Source organism: Rhinichthys klamathensis, unplaced genomic scaffold, assembly GCF_029890125.1.
Source record: "Rhinichthys klamathensis goyatoka isolate OS25496 unplaced genomic scaffold, OSU_Roscu_1.1 h1tg000076l_1, whole genome shotgun sequence".
In the NCBI taxonomy this organism is placed as follows: Eukaryota; Metazoa; Chordata; class Actinopteri; order Cypriniformes; family Leuciscidae; genus Rhinichthys; species Rhinichthys klamathensis.
Window position 1 is genome coordinate 114,441 of NW_026606618.1, and position 20,594 is coordinate 135,034.

General features: G+C 34.8%; 1 protein-coding gene across 2 annotated transcripts in view; it reads left to right on the forward strand.

The window, feature by feature from the left end:
• Window positions 1-17,259, forward strand: part of LOC130085181 (hereditary hemochromatosis protein homolog) — a 41,157-nt gene extending 23,898 nt beyond the window's left edge. Inside the window, exons 1-5 of one of the 2 annotated variants that reach the window (XM_056250788.1) lie at window positions 2,435-2,545; window positions 5,312-5,560; window positions 16,320-16,598; window positions 16,762-17,040; window positions 17,122-17,259. In XM_056250788.1, the coding sequence (XP_056106763.1) occupies window positions 2,476-2,545; window positions 5,312-5,560; window positions 16,320-16,598; window positions 16,762-17,040; window positions 17,122-17,234 (990 nt within the window). In that variant the 5' untranslated portion in view covers window positions 2,435-2,475 and the 3' untranslated portion in view covers window positions 17,235-17,259. Of the gene's footprint in view, window positions 1-2,434; window positions 2,546-5,311; window positions 5,561-16,319; window positions 16,599-16,761; window positions 17,041-17,121 lie in introns of those variants that run through there. The other variant, XM_056250789.1, reaches the window with a different exon arrangement.
• The last annotated feature ends 3,335 nt before the right edge of the window (window positions 17,260-20,594 follow it).

Below are 20,594 nucleotides of genomic sequence, written 5' to 3' on the forward strand. Positions count from 1 at the left end.
ATGATATCTTTGCAAATCATTAACTAATGATTAATTAAAGCAGACAACTGGAAGTTGAAGTGCATAGCGTTGACTAATTGTGGTAATTAACACATTCATTTACACTATTAGTTAATAAAATATGTTATTAAGGAATTAATACATGATGACCCGTTTAATTAATAGCAATTCATTTATTACTTAATCTATTAATCATATACTCTTTATTAGTTGCTGATGCAATAATTAATTAATGGTTTAGTTCTTCATGAGTTATACATTAACTCATGATTATCTGTGCATTAGTTATGAATTAATGCTTATTAGTGCACCCGTATTGTAAAGTGTTACCAAAAAAACTGTTTATCCAGTTAAAGGCACACCGCGGAACTTTTGGCCACTAGTGGCGCTCCACCTGTAACTTTCACGTCTAGCGTCCCTAGAGGCCACAAGCTCCGCAGCACTGTCGCAAAAGTCAACAAACAGTCAACCGGTCAGCCCATAGACAGTGGGTCAGCCTCCTGTGTCTTTAGATTGTGTGCAGTGTTTGAGGCGGGCAGCCTTGCCGCGCTCGATTCCCTTATAGCAGTCTGCTGAGAGAGAGCGAGCGGGGCGAGCCCCGTGGGGGTTAGTGCTAACATGTCTGTGAGTGAATGTGGGCGCGGGACGGCGGGCCGGGCACATTTACTGCACTAAAAACACCGTCGGCCTGAGCTGACTGTAACTTATGTATGTTGGTTTCGTTTTACAGAAACCGTGGGACATGTTGTGTGTAGTGTTTGTGGGAACGTTCACTACATTTAATGTACATTTGACATGAGTCGACTATTGTGCGAGCCCTGCACTGTGGCGGGCTGTGTTTGTGTGTAGAAATGAACAATGGGCTTTGGGCATTTTATTACACTCATAATACCATCGGCTGTGGTCTGGAATACCAGAAAATACTACACTACTTATATGATTTATCTGGGTCACCTTGGAAACGGCATTTGTGTGCAGGCAAGCGTCAGCATCGGTCGGGCACCCCTCCTCCTGTAGCTCACGCCAGCGAGCGAACGCTAGACCAATGGTGATCCTCGTCCTGGCTTTTCATTTGTCACTATGCTTTTTCTTTTTTTTAGTGTCCTCTGACAAAACCTTTGCCTTCTTCCTTGTAGCTGTTGGTTCGGCCATGACGAAAACATACAGACGGCAATCAAACGCGGGTTGAGCACTCACGTCAGAATCTGAGGAAGTTGTGGGTGGTGGGGGAAGTGACGTATGCCGTAAAGCGGTTGAATTTTGTAGTTCTTTTTGTGCTCGGGTTCCTACCCGAAACCCGAAGTTACATAGTGCTAGTAAAAGCGATACAGACACCTTCAGGCTACGGCAGACGTGTCATTCAACCTATTGTAAGTCGATGTACCATCTCAATGGGTTTTGGTAATATATTATAAAGGTTGAAAAGTTCCACAGTGTGCCTTTAATTTTAACTGTTTATTAAATAAAATTTTGCTCTGTAATAAAACAAATACTGTGAGTGAAACTTTATTTCAGAACAACAAAACAATTATCATAGGCTACCGCACATCCCTGTATGGAATGAAAAATAATCTTATAATAATTTCTACCAAGAGCCTTAGGGCCCTATATGTGGTAAACTAATCTTTCTTTTGTATACATATTGAATTTCATGCTCATGTTATCCTCCTCTAGAGCAGAGACGATCCACACTATAAAGTTCTACAATACTGTAAAACAGTAGCATCGCCTTTCAACTTTGGTTGAGTTTGTAGCTTATGAATAATGACTTCATATATGCTTGTTGTGCGGACAGGTAACCACAGCGCATGTGTGGTTTAACGCTCAAATAGAATGGAATGTGGAAAATGAATTATGCATGCAGGCATTTCTTTCGTATTTGGTGGCAACACCCGATAAACAACGTATAAGTTGTTACTTATTGAGAGATATACCGGTAGTTTAAAAATGTAGCCTACATCATTTTCTAAAACACGAGAGACTGAAAGAATGCAGGGCAAATGGTTAGAATTATCATGTTACTTGTACTTTTACCTCCAACATCTCCTACAAATGTTAAGTTTAAAAAGGTTGAATTATAAGGCATTGTAGGAAAGCATATTTCTGGCTTGTGTGCATGTGGGAGTCTTGAGACAGTAGCCTATGGCATGTTTTCCTAGAATGCAGAAAGTACAGGGCAGAAAGAAATATATTCTTTGTTAAACTGGCAGGACTTGGAGTTAAGGCTTTTTCTGTTTTATCTTTGTTTGGACACAGTGACGAGCATAAACTGATCTCCAAGTCGGTTCTTCAGTTCTTGCATGACACAGGACTGTAAGAATTTAGTTTAAACCTTGACCTGTGGAGGGCAGTAATACGCTCAGCAGCGTCTACATCTACACTGACTACACTACACTGAAGAAGAAACAGTCATTTCCTTATTTAGCACCTTTGCAGGTAGCCTACGTTGTTGCAAAATATTTTAAGACTAAAAGCATGCAGTGCAAATGGACACAATCGTGTGTCTTTTTTTTACTTGCACTTTCACTTCCTTCTGCTTCAGATGGTAAGTTGTTTATGTTTTTAAATAATATTAGAATTTTAAAACCTAATCTTTTAATAAGTTCAAGATTAATGAAGGTTATCGCATAGGCCTGCATGTCCTCCCTGGCCTTAATAGAGTGTTAGAGCGGGGCACAACCTAAACGGGGTTTGTTGGAACCAGAGGTGTAGTGGTAAAAAAAGAGGTGGGTAAACTATAAATTCTGGGACCATGACGTGGTCACCCGGTAAGGTGGGCCACTGCCTACCGGTGTATGTGTATCCTGATGACATTGGCAGGGCTCGACATTAAGCCTTTTCATACGCTTGTCCTTCGGACAAGTAAATCTGTCATTCACTTGTATGAGTAAAAAAGTTTCTCGTCCGGATTTTTTTTTGTGTGTGTGTGTGTGTGTGTGTGTGTGTGTGTGTGTGTTAATTTATTCTGAAACAATATTCTCATCAGTGTTCAATTATCTTTGATATTTAAATCGGCATATTGTAATATTTGCACCTTTAAAGGGCATCCCCTCCCCCAATATTATTAAATGTATGCTTCATCTTTCATTTTAAATTCCTAAATTTGATCAATAAATTCAATTATTTCGAATAATAAGACACTATAGGGCTGATCAAATTAAATCATGTACTCTGAAAAATTACAATTACATAAAATAATGTTATGAAATTGATTTAAATTTACAAATAAGAAACTTGGAAAGAATGATCTACTTTTAAACATAACACGAAACCGCCAGTAGGTGGCAGGCGACCCTCTTAATGAGTGAGTCATTGATTCATTCATTCAAACGATTTGTTCAAACAGCTGATTCATTCAAGATTGAGACAGTTGTTTATGAATGGCTCATTGAATCTTTGACTCAATCATTCGTTCAAAATGCTGAATCATTCAGTAATGAAAACAGGTTGAGTTGTGAGATGCGCCGTGGTTCTGCTGTGATTTTTGTTTGGAACTATTTTCGCTGCTGAAACAGAACAAAAACAGCCAATATTGCATCTAAAATGGAAGTGACTTAATTTTAACTGTTTATTGAACTGTTGTAGGAAATCAATGTCACATTTTCAATCGCGATGGTGTTCAGGAAAAATAATTGAGGTTGCTTAACATATGTTAAAAATATAAAAACTCCACATTTAGATTTTTTATAGGCAGTATGTTGTTAACTGAGTGTGTGTGTGCGCTCATTTGTGTAGATTTCTCCTCGAGAGGCCGCGCGAGCGTCAACAGCGCAACCATCGTCAGTATGGTAATAGTCAACAACACTGACAGTAATGCAGCGCAATATGAAAGAGTTCGTCTTAGGTTTAACAACCTATGAAACTAATAATTAACAATATGAAACTAAAACGACATAAGCTTAATTTATAGCTATTTAGAGGTGGATAAACGCACTTTGGAGGTGGGTAAACGCTATTTCCGAATATTGGGAGGTGCGTAAACGGCGTTTACGTGCGTTTAGCCTCCACTACATCCCTGGTTGGAACACATGTGGTGGTTAAGGTTTCCATGCTAGCATGACAAAACGTTGTGTGACCCATTTACTTGTTGCCATTTCAACACTATATGCATTATGCAAATATGCATAACAAAGATATGGCAGAACAAATATTTAATAGCACGTAAATTCCTTACTAAAGTTATTTTTTCATCTCAGTTTTTCTAAAACAAGAAAGATCATTAGCAGATATAAATCCCAGTTGAGGTGGTGGGGCACGTAATGGGCACTTCCATGAGAGCTGTGTGTGGATGGGGTGTGTTGTGTTCAGCTTTGTATTTTTCTGAATGCATTTCTTCATCTATTTTGCTTTTGCTTCATCTATTTATTTTGCTATTTTGCTTTTACATTGTTTTGTACTATGTTTTATAGCTGTATTTGCAGTGTGTTCATTGTCAAACTCCAAATGTTGTTTATTTTAATGATTAAAAAATGGCATTATTTTATTTGAAAAAGTTAATAATTGTATTTTATTTAAAAAATATTTTTGTTTGTCTAGTATATATATTTTTTATTAGACCAGACAACATTTTAAGCTGTCATGGTTGTTACAATGTGCCCCTCATGTTGTGTACCCTATGGGCATGTTGTCTTCACTACTTAGCTTGTTTCATTAATACAGTGTATACTATTTTCTTTATTTTATGAATGTAAAATTTTGGCATAAAAAAAATCGCATGCGCAGGGTAAGATTTATGAAAGTGAACATAAGATTGTAAGCGAAAATTAAATTGCATTAGCATAAAGCGGCAGTTTCACAATACATGAATTACACTTACGAATATTTTTTCTTAAGCCTGAAAGGCGATTTACACCTTCACAAATCTTACCCTGCACATGCGATTCTTAATGGCATCATTCTACCTTCATAAAAAAAAAAAAAAAAAAAAAAAAAAAGATACACTAGTCTATATTAATGAAACAAGACCACATATTTGTACTATACATGTGTGAAATTAATGTGTAAAAATAAAGAAAAATCTGAACCCCAAGTGGAATTATACAAACTTGGAAAGTCAAAAAGTGTCAGGTTGTGCCCCGCTCTCCCCTACTCGTATCATTTTCATTCTGAATGAAAGTATAAGTCATTGCCAAGATTCCAAGTCTTCTGTTTTGAATTAAAAATAAATAAAATAAAGCTTAAAAGTTTTATTGTATACAGTCTCATAGCCTACTATGGTAGATATCAATCAATCAAGAATCAAATCAAGAATCAAATAATCAATAATAAACAATAATCCATGGTAATCACCAATAATCAATTTGTTTTTCAGGTTCTCATTCTTTGTGGTTGTTTTCAACTTACATTCGTGGAAAAACACAATTTCCTGAATTTAGTTCCATAACAACTTTGGATGACATCACAGTTGGATACTATAATTCAAAGACATATATTCCAAGAGGGAATACAACAAACGAGGATGATGTGATTGATTCAGTTTATATAAAGGCTATAAGTGACTTCAAGTATAACTCCTTTTTGAGAAGATCAGAACTGTTTAGGCAAGACAGCCAAAATGGCAGTAAGTATCTGGCTCAATGACATCTATTAATCCATTTTTTTTAAATTCACGAAATGCTATTCATACTGTACATATTCAATTGCTTATCTTTTTGATGAGCATATTTTTAATGTTTGATTTTCAAAAATTTTTTTTTTTTAGGAGAAAACATTTGTGGTATCACAATTAAAAGAATAACTTAATTATAATTTCTGCAAAATCTTCTATTATCGTTTCTTTATAAAAAATATTAATATGCTTCTAATATTTTTAAAATATTGTCTGAAAAATAAAATGTATGTGTGATAAGCCTTTGAGCTGTGTTTATGATCGCTACGATGGGTTTCATTTTGCATTTAGAGTGACTGTAAAGTATGAATGGGTAAGTGATAAGGTATGTGAATGGCATGTTTTGATATTTGGGATATGGTCATTTGGGCTACTTTTGGGTTATTTTTGATTGGCCATTAGGCTATTATGTTAAGCTGGCCTGGCAACCCTGCTACAAGATCACATGGCGATAATATCAAACAGGTTTGAAGATTTTGCAGCATCTGTGAATGCTTAAGACTCGCCGACCTGCTCAAACTTAACAAGCATCGGCGACTTCAACCAGCACCGATTTAGCAGCAGACCTTGAAAATCTGTTTAGGACAGCGAAAACCAGCCAAAAGTTGTGTAGTGTGAGCTTCCCTATTAAGACAACGATTAGGGATGGCCCGATAGGCCTACCATTTTTTTTTTCAAACCGATACGAGTACGAGTATTTAGATTTGTGTACTTGCCAATACCGAGTACCGATACCGATATTTCTACCGCAAAAGTAGGCTCCCAGAAAAGAAGACGACTATTTTAGAACACAGCTGAAGACTGTTTTTATTTTCTTCTCTGCTTGTTTTAACAAGTCTAAAAATAAATAAAAATTAGTAAAATAATAAATTAACACACAAACCACTGTTAATTTAACATAAAAGCAAGCAGGCTACTGCGTGCATGGTTTGGCATGACTGAATGCGCGCAAAGTGCGCTCCCTTAATAAATCCTAAAAGCTGACAGTTCATCGCGATCTCACACATCTCTGTTATTATCAATGAAGCTGACTGCACAATGCATCTTTCATAATATCCACAATTTGTTTGTTATAATTAGAGGATTTGCCAGCATACAGAATTCAGCACTGAACAAAAAAGTCCGTTTTGAGCGGTGAGGGGAGTCTATCTTAAATGCTTCTGATTCACCATTGCGTTCCAGAAATCAACACATATGTCTGTGATTGGCTACATCGCTCAACGCTGTAACCATGTTATGAATAGAAACTGGCCTGTAAATCGTTAATATTTTGTTGTAGTTGTTCTTGTTGCTTTTCTGCAAGAGATGAATAAAAATCTATTAGTTTTTATGTTTTATTCATAGATATTTCTAGTTTGCGGGAGTCCCGCGAATCGTTTTATTCTCCCGCACACACAGAGTGAGTGCATTACCGCGCGCGCTCGGGCATCAAATCTATGATGCGTCTTCAGATGTTTAATTAGATTGCTGGTGTTAAACGATATAGCCTACTTTCTTTCCCTCCTCTCGACACCTTAGCTTAACATAACTTACAGTCTGCCTTGCTATTGTCATCATCCCTTATCTTGAAATGAGCCCAAACCGCCGACATTATACTTTCCTATGCCTCAGTTCACCTCGACAAAGCACTCGCGGCGGCCAGTTTCGTTTTGCAAAATGTACGTGGTATCGGTGCGTGGTATCGGCGAATTTTTATGAGTACGAGTATATGAGGACAGTATCGGCCCGATGCCAGTATCGGTATCGGGCCATCCCTAACAACGATCGACAAACACAGGTCTATTCAGAAAAGGTAACAAGGATAATGGCAAGATAACAAGACGAGATAACAAGATGCGGAGACAATCAAGGGGTACCAATCATAGACATAATAAATACATAGACGCCCTATTGGCCTGCTGGTATGGCAAGCCGTTTTAACTTTTATTCATTTCCAGGATATGAATACTTGATATCAACAATTACATTTTTGATATCAACAATTACATTTTTTGATATCAACAATTACATTTTTGATATCAATTACATTTTTGATATCAACAATTCAATTGTTGATATCAACAATTCAATTCTTGATATCAACAATTGAATTATTGATATCAAAAATGTAATTCTTGATATCAATAATTGTATTTTCACTAGTGAAATGTCACCATAGACTGCCATTCAAAATTAATTGTTGATATCAAGAATTGATTTCCTACTAGTAGAAATTTAATTTTTGATATCAATAATTACATTGTTACTAGTAAAAATGCGAATTCCTGATATCAATAATTAAATTATCACTAGTCTAAATGTCTATTCTTGATATCAACAACTGAATTGCTACTAGTAAAAATTTTCATTTTTGATATCTGAAAATGTATTTCTGATATCAATATTATTTCAGATATCTAAAATGGCTTTCTTACTAACAATCACATTCATGATATCAGAAATTAACATTGTCACTAGTGAAAATTGAATTATTGATATCAAAAATGAACATTGTTACTAGTAGCAATTCAATTGTTGATATCAAGAATAGACATTTCAACTAGTGACTATTTAATTCTTGATATCAAAAATAAAGGTTTTTACCACTGATCTATATAGAATGACTGGATAGCTCATGACGTCATAAACAGTGAAGCCACCGCGCCGCCATATTGTGATTCCCTAGTGAGCTCACGCGTTCTATTGAATCAATAGGAAATTGTATGATTTGACTGAGAAAACATTGCATAACGAGACTGTGACACCGTCTTTAAATCTAAAGTCTCCCTGAACAGTCTTACAACGCAAACATCCTAAGCATTTAAATGGGTATTTGTTTAAAGTCGGAAATTATTCCTGCTTACTAAAAATGAAGTATATGTGAATTGTGAACTTAAAATTTAGCTCTTTCTGATTGTGTTTTACAGATAGATCAGTAGTCTGCTCAAGTATTTGATTAGTTAGCAAGAACATGTCCAGGAAATGCATAATACAAATTGTATGGGTTAATGTACACCTGTTTCACCTCTTATTTACCCCTTATTTACACTGCACACGTCTGCGGCGCGTTTACAGCTGCGACACGGCTACCGGAGCTGATCGCGCCCACAAATCGGCAAATCACGTGGAAATGCTCCCGGTGTCAGTTGACACCGTGTGAATGTAGGAATAAAACATTGTCGGAGCCATAATGCGCCGTAGATGTGTGCACTGTAAATAAGGGGTTTACACATAGGCCTACTCCCGTTTGCAGTGCATATTTTTTACCATACCCACGTCAACAGGTTGGAGCTTTCACTGCACGCGGATGCCCGTCCTGTGCGGTGCGTGCAGAGATCGTTTGTGCTGCAGGCGCTGAATTAAAGTGACAGCGCATGGTTCGTGGTCAAACTGAACACGGATTGACATGAAAATATTACATATATGCATTTAATTAAATTTATAAGAAGTAATGCATTGAATAATACGTTTATTGGGTTTAAACTTGAATACGTCTGTGAAAGAATGCATAGTAGGCTTTACTTTTTTTTTTAAACAACACGGAATTAGCGACAATTGTGCATATAAATTACTATATATGGGCTTAAAGTAAAACCTGTGAGCAGTTTTTCAAGATCCTTTGGTGATCTTCGTTTTACACTTGGTGATGCGCAGCGGGTCATCTTAAAAGTGCCGTCGGAGCTACCTATCTCTGTATAACGGCCGTTGGAGCCCTCTGCTGGTAGGGAATCGTAAGATGGCCGCTCGAACACTTCCGGTGGCTTCACTGCCTGGTGGCAGTTTAGAACGTCATGAGCTATCCAGTCATTATATAGATCAGTGGTTTTTACTAGTAAGAATTGTATTTCTGATATGTGAAATTGGAATTTCAACTAGTAGAAATCAATTCTTGATATCAAGAATTGATTTTGAATGGCAGCCAGTATGGCAAGCCGTTTTAGCTTAAATTGTACCCAGCCTTACTTGTTGTAATTTCATTTTTACTAGTAAAAATTTAATTAGAGAACTTTACAATTCAATTCGTACTAGTAGCAATTACAATTAGAGAGCTCTCTAATTCAATTCTTACTAGTAACAATTGCGATTAGAGAGCTCTCTAATTCGATTCTTACTAGTAAGAATGTAATTGCAGAGCTCTTTAATTCAATTAAAGAGCTCTGCAATTGCATTCTTACTAGTAAGAATTAAATTAGAGAGCTCTCTAAATCAGTTTTTACTAGTAAGAATTACATTAGGAGAGCTCTTTAATGCAATTATTACTAGTAAAAACTGATTTAGAGAGCTCTCTAATTCAGTTCTTACTAGTAAGAATGCAATTGCAGAGCTCTTTAATTCAATTAGAGAGCTCTACAATTCAATTCTTACTAGTAGCAATTACAATTAGAGAGCTCTCTAATTCAATTCTTACTAGTGAAAATACAATTAGAGAGCTCTCTAATTCAGTTATTACTAGTAACAATTACAATTGCAGAGCTCTCTAATTCAATTCTTACTAGTAACAATTCCAATTAGAGAGCTCTACAAATGAATTCTTACTAGTCATATGTCTCCATTGACTTCCATTCATTTTTAATTACAGAGCTCTTTAATTGAATTGTTACTAGTAAGAATTACAATTAGAGAGCTCTACAATTGAATTGTTACTAGTAAGAATTACCATTAGAGAGCTCTCTAATTCAATTGTTACTAGTAACAATTCCATTAGAGAGCTCTCTAATCCAATTATGACTAGTAACAATTACAATTAGAGAGCTCTCTAATTCAATTCTTACTAGTAACAATTTGATTGTAGAGCTCTCTAATTGAATTGTTACTAGTAACAATTACAATTAAAGAGCTCTGTAATTTAATTATAGAGCTCTCTAATTGCATTCTTACTAGTAACAATTCAATTATAGAGCTCTCTAATTCAATTCTTACTAGTAACAACTCAATTGCAGAGCTCTTTAATTCAATTAGAGAGCTCTCTATTTCAATTGTTACTAGTAAGAATGCAATTAAAGAGCTCTCTAATCCAATTATTACTAGTAAGAATTCCAATTAGAGAGCTCTCTAATCCAATTATTACTAGTAAGAATTCCAATTAGAGAGCTCTCTAATTCAGTTGTTACTAGTAAGAATGCAATTGCAGAGCTCTTTAATTCAATTACAGAGCTCTGCAATTATACATATCTTTAATTTGTTTTTTTTACTAGTAAAAATTCAATTAGAGAGCTCTGTAATTGCATTCTTACTAGTAAGAATTGAATTAGAGAGCTCTCTAATTGTAATTGTTACTAGTAATAATTGGATTAGAGAGCTCGCTAATTGTAATTCTTACTAGTAATAATTGAATTAGAGAGCTCTGCAATTGCATTCTTACTAGTTAGAATTGAATTAGAGAGCTCTCTAATTGTAATTGTTACTAGTAAGAATTGAATTAGAGAGCTCTCTAATTGTAATTGTTACTATAAGAATTGGATTAGAGAGCTCTCTAATTGTAATTCTTACTAGTAATAATTGAATTAGAGAGCTCTCTAATTGTAATTCTTACTAGTAACAATTCAATTATAGAGCTCTCTAATTAAAAATGAATGGAAGTCAATGGAGACATATGACTAGTAAAAATTCATTTGTAGAGCTCTCTAATTGCAATTGTTACTAGTAAGAATTGAATTAGAGAGCTCTGTAATTGTAATTCTTACTAGTAATAATTGAATTAGAGAGCTCTCTAATAATAATTGTTACTAGTAAGAATTGAATTAGAGAGCTCTCTAATTGTAATTCTTACTAGTAACAATTCAATTATAGAGCTCTCTAATTGTAATTGTTACTAGTAATAATTGAATTAGAGAGCTCTCTAATTGTAATTGTTACTAGTAATAATTGAATTAGAGAGCTCTCTAATTGTAATTGTTACTAGTAATAATTGAATTGTAGAGCTCTCTAATTGAATTATTACTAGTAAAAATGTAATTACGACGAGTAAGGCTGGGTACAATTAAAGCTAAAACGGCTTGCCATAAGCCTATGGTGACATTTCACTAGTGAAAATACAATTACAGATATCATAAATGATAGTTTTTACTAGTTGCAATTCAATTGTTGATTTCAAGAATTATCATTTTAACTAGTGAAAATGTAAATGTTGATGTCAAGAATTACCATTGTTACTAGTGAAAATGTAATTCCTGATATCAAAAATTGCCATTGTTACTAGTAGAAATATTATTCCTGATATCAATAATTATAATTTTAACTAGTGAAAATTGAATTGTTGATATCAAGTATTCATATCCTGGAAATGAATAAAAGTTAAAACGGCTTGCCATATGCTGGAGCGTACGTCAACGGCGCCGCCATGTTGGGGATGGCAACTTTCCCATACTCATACCGGGAATTGAGAAAAATGCATGTTTTGTGCGCTGTTTGGGGCTGTACACATCGCCACACAATTGAAAACAGCTTTCGAGGAATTACCTTTCACAAGCAAGACTGAACGTTTGTTTTTGGTTGTATTTGGTCATGATTTAATTAGTAATAGTAACGTTCAGAGGATACATTTAAAAATACTACTGTTATTGTGTCACGAAATGTAGTTTAAATAGTTTTTCAGTCGACAATGTAGTTGTTTAAAGCTCAAATATGTGGTTTGTTTATAAAGATAGCGCCTATTTAAAAATTTGATCTGACGTTTTCGGAGTTGTAAGATGCGCTCAGCGCTCGTCTACCCCGCCTGGAACAGCCGTACCTCGGCCAGTGCTTCTGAAGTTTTGCCGCTGACTCGGATGTCTGTAGTCTAGTGGTTAAACATGAGATATAATTTGTCTTGTGTATATCTAACGGGCGATCTTTGGTCTCATTAATCTATAAATGGTTCCCTGGTAAATCGTTTTGGCTGAGGGCAAAGTGAAGTTTCATAACTTTATATTTAGGCTATTTTAACATTGTATCCTGCTGTATGTTTGACTGAAGCTACTTCTGTTATAATGGCTATTACTGATCAATAAAACTGAAATTTAACAAAAAGAGTTAAATATTAAAGTCACTATTTAACTTATTTTTTATTGTGTATATTCTGTAATTGATATTTCTTATTCTATTGTTATTATTATTATTATAGTATTATTAATAAACTATGCTATTATCAATATTTTTATGATTGTATTATTGTACTTATGATATGATATAATTATACTAATCATTACTATTTTATTTGCTGTATACTATTTTTTTTTTATTGACTAAACTATTTACTATTCCTTCTCACTTTATGTTATATTTACTATTTGCATTGCACTGTAGTTGTACCATAACGTATTATTATAAAGGATCCATCAGTTATCTTTGTTATTGCTAAAATCTGGTCAATCACGGAAAATGCTTTTTCCACAATAAGAAAACTTAAATTATTCATTCTTCTTCACCATTCTTATCCAAGAATAAAAAGCCAGATACATGACAAGGGTCCGTGTATCTTTTGGTCATTTGATTTCCTGTTTGGAATGGAATAACGAGAAATGAAATCCAGCTCGTTTATTCGTTTTTTTGTTTAGTTTAAAAAACGAAAAATTAGATTTTGGCTCGATTTTTCATTTTTCGTTTGTGGTTTACAAATCGGTTTATGGGTTCGATATTTCATTTGCACACGTGGGCGGCGCTGAAACGCCCCTTTCATCTGATTGGTCAAACCGCTCCGCCTTCAGTACAAGCTTTTCTTTCTGTCGGGCAGAATAAGAGTATTAATAAATGCACTTTAATAAAACAATGTCTGAAACCACCACTCACTGTTAACTACGCACAATATTTGAAGCAGAAATGTTGCTGGTAATGGGGGCTCTGCGACCCCAGTAATGTGAGCCACAGTAGACCTATGACAGATTATTTTAGCATTTCCCATTGATAAATACAGTGCAAATAGTTCCGTCTCTTTGGATAAAAGGGAAGTGGAAATAAAAATCAATAATAGGCTGAACTGTAACATGATAATATGTTCATAACATTTACCACTCTCGTATTTTACTTACATCAAAAGGTGTGTGTGTGTGACATGCACAGTATATGCCTAAATAATTTTGAAAATTGAATAGAAATAAAGTTTATATTTATAAATGTAAGCATAGGCTATAGCCTACTCGGTTCACATGAAAAGAAAGAGACAGAAAAGAGAGAAGCTAGAATCAGTGAACGTACAGAACGTAGGCTAGGCTACTTTCAAAATTAGCAGGGTTTGGGATTAATTAAAATCATGACAGTTGAAGAGCACGGCATACCTTTAAAATGTTATTAGTTTTATTATAAAACTAATACAATTTTATTACATACTGAATTGGTCGATGTTTCTCTGAGTTCTGTTTATTATGTTGGCTTGAGAAAGCATATATTTAAACGTTATTATTATTATTATGAGAAATTGACTCCGCCTAGAACTTTAATGCTTCACCAAACTCAGCTCAGACCTTCAGACTGGTCTGACTCGCTTATATCTTTTTCTAACTGGTCAGACTTACTTTCCCAAAAAAATCCATTGACTTGCGTTATCTGAGCAATGGGCGTAATACTTAATGCTGTCCACTAGAGGGGGCGACAGGATAATACGTCTTTCTACTCTTTTCCTGTTTACATCAGTTTAAATGACAAATAAAAGCATGAATTTCATTCATAAATAGGCCATATCTGTGTATGAGAACAAGCTTTACATTTCAAGCTGTAAAACTAATTAAAACTTGAACCCTACTTCAAAGTTTGCCACTCTATAGTTTCTTTTAAGATATTGTTAGTTTTTGCATTTAATATTAGTCCATCTGGAACTTTTATTTGTCATGAGCTCTATATTTTAAGATGTACTAGAAAAAATATGATTCAACAACAAAAACTCTGTTTTAACTCGGCAAATGTGTTTTCCTTTCAAGGCTATAGCCTACAAGTTAGCCTGCTTTTTGCCATGGCTTGCCATACTGCCCAGAATAAACTATATTTTCTCCACACGAGATGTTTAAAAACCCTGCATGTAGTTTTTGTGAAGACGAGCGCATATCTTACAATATCTTACAAAGGTTCTATCTATCTATCTATCTATCTATCTATCTATCTATCTATCTATCTATCTATCTATCTATCTATCTATCTATCTATCTATCTATCTATCTATCTATCTATCTATCTATCTATCTGTCGGACTGACTATATGAAAAACTTGAATGCAAACATTTATGCACAAATATATCTTAAATAACAGTTTAAAAAAAGGCGGTCTGCTATATTTCACAAAGGAAGCCCATTTGTGTGTTATACGAGAAGGACATAGCCTACTGTAAAATTAGCTGGTTTACGTAAAAATGCGGATTGATCATTGCACAGTTATTCCAGACGCCTCCCGGTGCTATTGTGTAATCACAGATTATGAACGGATGTTTTACACAACAACAAGGATATATTCCCATTGGGTTTTCATGTTTTATGGGAACTTTAGACATCATGATTTTTATACTGTACAAACTGTGTTATCCCCTAACTCTAATGTAACCGTTATGGGTAGGTCATCTACGGACATCTAATGTTACGGACATATTTTATCATGGTACAGTTCAGTTATTGATTATTTTTTTTCCTATTCCCTTTTATCCAAAGAGACGGAACTATTTGCACTGTATTTATCAATGGGAAATACATCATGCTAAAGTAATCTGTCATATAGGCCTAGGTCTACTGTGGCTCACATTACTGGGGTCGCTTGCAAGTCGCAGCAGCACGAGTTACGTGACCAGCAACATTTCTGCTTCAAATATTGTGCGTAGTTAACAGTGAGTGGTGGTTTCAGACATTGTTTTATTAAAGTGCATTTATTAATTCTCTTATTGTGCCCGACAGAAAGAAAAGCTTGTACTGAAGGCGGAGCGGTTTGACCAATCAGATGAAAGGGGCGTTTCAGCGCCGCCCACGTGTGCAAATGAAATATCGAACCCATAAACCGATTTGTAAACCACAAACGAAAAATGAAAAATCGAGCCAAAATCTAATTTTTCGTTTTTTAAACTAAACAAAAAAAACGAATAAACGAGCTGGATTTCATTTCTCGTTATTCCATTCCAAACAGGAAATCAAATGACCAAAAGATACACGGACCGACAAGCCTGAGCTTTGACCATTCTTTATTAAAAAAAATATATTTTACAAGTCTAACTATCGAGATTTTAAGTAACTAGAGATGGAACTTTTTGTACACCACATACAAACCACTGAAATCGGTTGATAAATGTAAAAACAGTTTGTTTTTATCCAGAAAAAACGCAGCTCCCCCGTTTACTTACATTTGATTACAGCGCAGTCTTGCCCTCCGCAAAATGGCGGACCCGTTGACGTATCGCAGCAACGTTCCAAAGCGGCCAATAGGGCGTCTATGTATTTATTATGTCTATGGTACCAATGATCAAGGAACTGCAAGGGGACTACCAAACTAGCACCCGAAACGTATGGGGAACAGGAACTAAAACGGGAAATACTACAAAGTAAGAGTCAACACACTTAGGGGAAACCGTGACGATCAGATAATTTGATTTTTATAACTTTTTTACAAGGCAATGTTAGTTTAGGTTGTGAAATAGCATGTGGTTATTTACAGACAATTTAAGAGTTTATAGAGTTTTTTAAATTATATTTCTCTTCAAAATGGTTTGCTAAACAAAGAGTGTAAGATGAAGGAGGCCAATCCATGACAATCTCCCATAACCATTCTCCCTCATTTCCCTCACAGGTCTTGATGTTTATCAGACACAGGTTGTGTGTGAGCTGCTGGACTTCGACAAGCCGGGAAAGATGATTGTTACAGATGCTACCAGAGGCTCCACCACAGATGAAGTGTGTTACATTAACAACACGTTTACTTATACTGTGACTGTCAATATTAAACAAGAACTGATCAAACCTGACCTGGAAGAATTTAAGCAGGAATTTGCAAAGACCTTTTACCCACTTTGTATAAGAACTCTAAAGAATTACCTCAAAAAGAGAAGAGATCAAATTAACAGAAAAAGTACGTACTCAAGGGCACATCTAAATTCCCTAAATTTGTTTTATGAAAACAAATGTAACTGTTTAGAGTAAATCTTCAGGATTAAAAATAAACCCATGTATTTATACATGTAAAACGTTCTCTGAATCACCTCTTGTTTATTTTTTTCCTCCTCCCCCTACAGAACCGCCCAATATCACACTCACCCAAAAAGCAAACTCAGATTCTGGAGGGTTTCGTGTGAGTTGTTTGGCAACAGGATTTTACCCTCGTCACATCAACCTGACCCTGTTCAGAGATGGACAGCCTGTATCTGATCATGAGATCACTGGAGGAGATCTGCTGCCCAATGGTGACGGGACGTACCAGATGAGGAAGAGTCTGGAGATCAGTGCAGACAAACACAAATACAGCTGCTCTGCCACACACCTCAGTCTGGACAACACACTGATCATTGAATTAGGTAATGAGCTTTTTCAGAAATAGAAAGTATCAGATAAAATCTTAACATTTTGATCTGATTCTAAATGCTTCCTCTTTTTAGAACATGAACCATCCAGACGTCACATAGGAGTTGTTGTCGCTGTCCTGCTATTGGTATGTGCGATATCTGTGATTTTTGCAGTTATTTGCATGAGAAGGCAGACGGGAAGATAGAGATAGAGGTAGTCCTAACTTAATGGTGTAGTATGTTTTTCTTAAAATATGAAAATATGATATGTCACGTGCATATGTTGTAGGGGTGTAACGATGCACAAATTTCTTGATGTGATGCTTAACATAGCATTGTTAGTCAAATTGTATTTAATTTTAAAGTATACCGTACACTTGTGTTCCAAATTGAAGATGTCAAAAGACAGTATTTAACTATCAGCTGTATCAAACAATACGATTCAATCATTTTGTTTTTATACCACCTATGTCTTATTTACATTACAGATTACAACTGTAAATGTAGTACAACTGTAAAAATTGTTGTCTAGTGGGGGAAATGAATTTTGGTACGCTGAGCCACATTTTCACACAAGTAGCACAATTTACCTTGATTCACTTTATACTTTTTGTGCAGTCTATTCTTTGTCTATTTGATCAAAAGTCTGCACATAGTTTAGTTTTCTGGAGATAACACACTACACTTTTCTCCATTGATACAATGTCAATAAACCACTGATCTATATAAATAATTTCAGTGCTCTTAACCAATATTTTTAAATCTTTTAATATGATTGAACGAACCACAGGATATTGCAATGCACACGAGTTGTGTATATATTAAATCATATTTATGTACATTTGAGAATCTGTCTGCCTACATTTCAAGTTTGACTGTCATAACATTTTCTTTTTTGTAAAATATTTTGTTTCTTTATTTGAATTTTTGCTTTTGACTTTGGTATTTTGTTTTTTTATGTACTTTTATTTTCAATAATTGCGGTCCTTAAACAAAATCTGTTATGCATAGTGACTTATAGACACATTACGCAAAAACGTAAACCAGTACTGATCTAAATACTTGATGTTAATCAGTTTCCAATTCAGAAAAGATTTGTTGGTTGTTTATTTATCTGATTTGGAAGTATAGTGACATTTAGGCCTCGTTCAGACTGTCAGTGTCACGTGTGAATGGCAAAAAAAATCCCATGAAATGCGATTTTTACAAATCCGTTTCGAGTTACATTCTTATGTGGTTTGAATCACATTATGAAATAAATCTTTTTCTCCAAAACATTGGAGAGTCTTTGGCCACTCAAACTCTGAGAGACACATCCTCTTCCTGGCACATTATGAAATAAATGTTTTTCTCCAAAACATGTTGGCCACAATTATTGGCACCTCTAGAATTTTTTACGAGTAAAATATCTCTGAAGTATATTTCCATTAATATGTATCTTTTTTTTTAGCACTAGGAACATGAAATTGTCTAGCTTTGACTTTTTGTTTCACAGCACAGGAGTTTAAATTTTAGGAAACACAAAGGCCAAATTCCCTTAATCATCCATCACAATGAGTAAAACGAATATAGAATATTCTGGTGTGCAGCAAAAAACTAAGAAAAGAGCTTTTTAGCAGCAAACACACAGATGGGTTTAGTGCGCACAATGATAAAAAGTACCCCACGTGTACAATTTAATATACTGCAGGATCTTTAATGTTGTGGGCATATTTTTCTGCTGGAGGTCCTGGACTTCTTGTTCAGATATATGGCATCGTGGATTCTATCAAATACCAACAGATAAAAAATCTAAATCTGGGAATCTGAAGATTCTGGAGAGATTCTGTATGGGGGAATTGTTTTTTTAATGAAAGATCAAAAGGATAAACAATGCAGATTTATTTTTTTACAGCCATTTATAATATATAAACCGGGTTCACACTGAATGATTTAGAATACCGGTAGTCTTTTACAACTGTTGCTCGACAGACTCTACAAACATAAAGTTTGTAAGTTTGTTTACACATGCCTATAGACTACATAATCATTTTTTGGTCAGATTTTCATTCTATGGATGTTAATCTTAACCCTCTGGGGTTCTTCGGTCATTTATGACCGGAAGTTTTTAAATAAAAAATTGTTAAAAATCGTAGCTTCATCGGAATGGTACGAAACTTGGTGACTTTTATGGTACTTGGTATATGAACACACAAAAAAATTGGGGACATGATTTGAAAAGTCTAAGTGGTCGTAAAAAAAAAGTCACACTCGGGACCTTCGGTCATAAATGACCGCCCATAGGAAATAAATGGGAAATTGGCAAAAGTATGAAAATTCAGAGTTTTTTTGTGTTTACAATCTACAAATCAGCCACGATGCAGAAAAAAAGCACACAACAGTGAAGGGGTGAATCTCTAAAACATCAAGAGTGCAAAACAGACACATACACTCTCACACACACATACTTATACACACAAAAACACACGCACACACAAATGAACGTGTGTCATTGCAAAAGCTAATTTTGGGAAATGTGTGAAATAAAAGCAATTATTCATCAATGTAAGGAATTAAAAGCACACAGCAATGAAAGCATTAGACTGTAAGCCATCAAGGTTGCAAAATAGACACACACACACACACACACACACACACACACACACACACACACACACACACACACACACACACACACACACACACACACACACACACACACACACACACACACACACACACACACACACACACACACACACACACACACACACACACACACACACACACACACACACACACACACGGAAATATGAGACTGGTGAAACTGTAACAGAAATGTGAGAATATGTGAAATAAAATATAGTTACAGTTAGTTACAAATACAGTTAGTATGTAAATAATATGTAAATATAGTTAGAGAAATAAAAGTTTTAAATATCTTAAATATCTTTTAAATACCTAACTATATTTACATATGTGTATATTATTTGCATATTCAATGAACAGTAACTCTTATTCAAAAGGCAACAGCAATTATGAACAAAAAACTAAAATAACAGCAAAAGTATAATAATTGTCAAAAAAATTGAGAAATAAAAAAGTGTTTTAAATATCATCCTATTTTCCATTTACTGTTTGATAATTATTATACTTTTGCTGTTATTTTAGTTTTTTGTTCATAATTGCTGTTGCCAATTTTGAATAAGAGTTACTGTTCATTGAATTGTACAAAAAATAATTTTAAACCAAACAAACAAACAAAACACTTGGCAAATAGTCTTTGAGAATCTCTTATTATATATTAAAATCCACAACCTGAAAAAAATAGGCAAATATGTGCAAAACAACTAGAATTCAGAAGCCTTTCTAGAGAGAGCTGTAAATCCATCTAGTTGTTACAATATGATATTGCATGATAATTATGCACTACTTTCACCAGATGGCACCAATCTGATAAAAAAATAAAATAATTCTATAGGCCTTGTCTCTAATTTAACCTGAAATACAGTATTAATAATAATAATAAAAAAATAATATATATACACTCACCGGCCACTTTATTAGGTACCCCATGCTAGTAACGG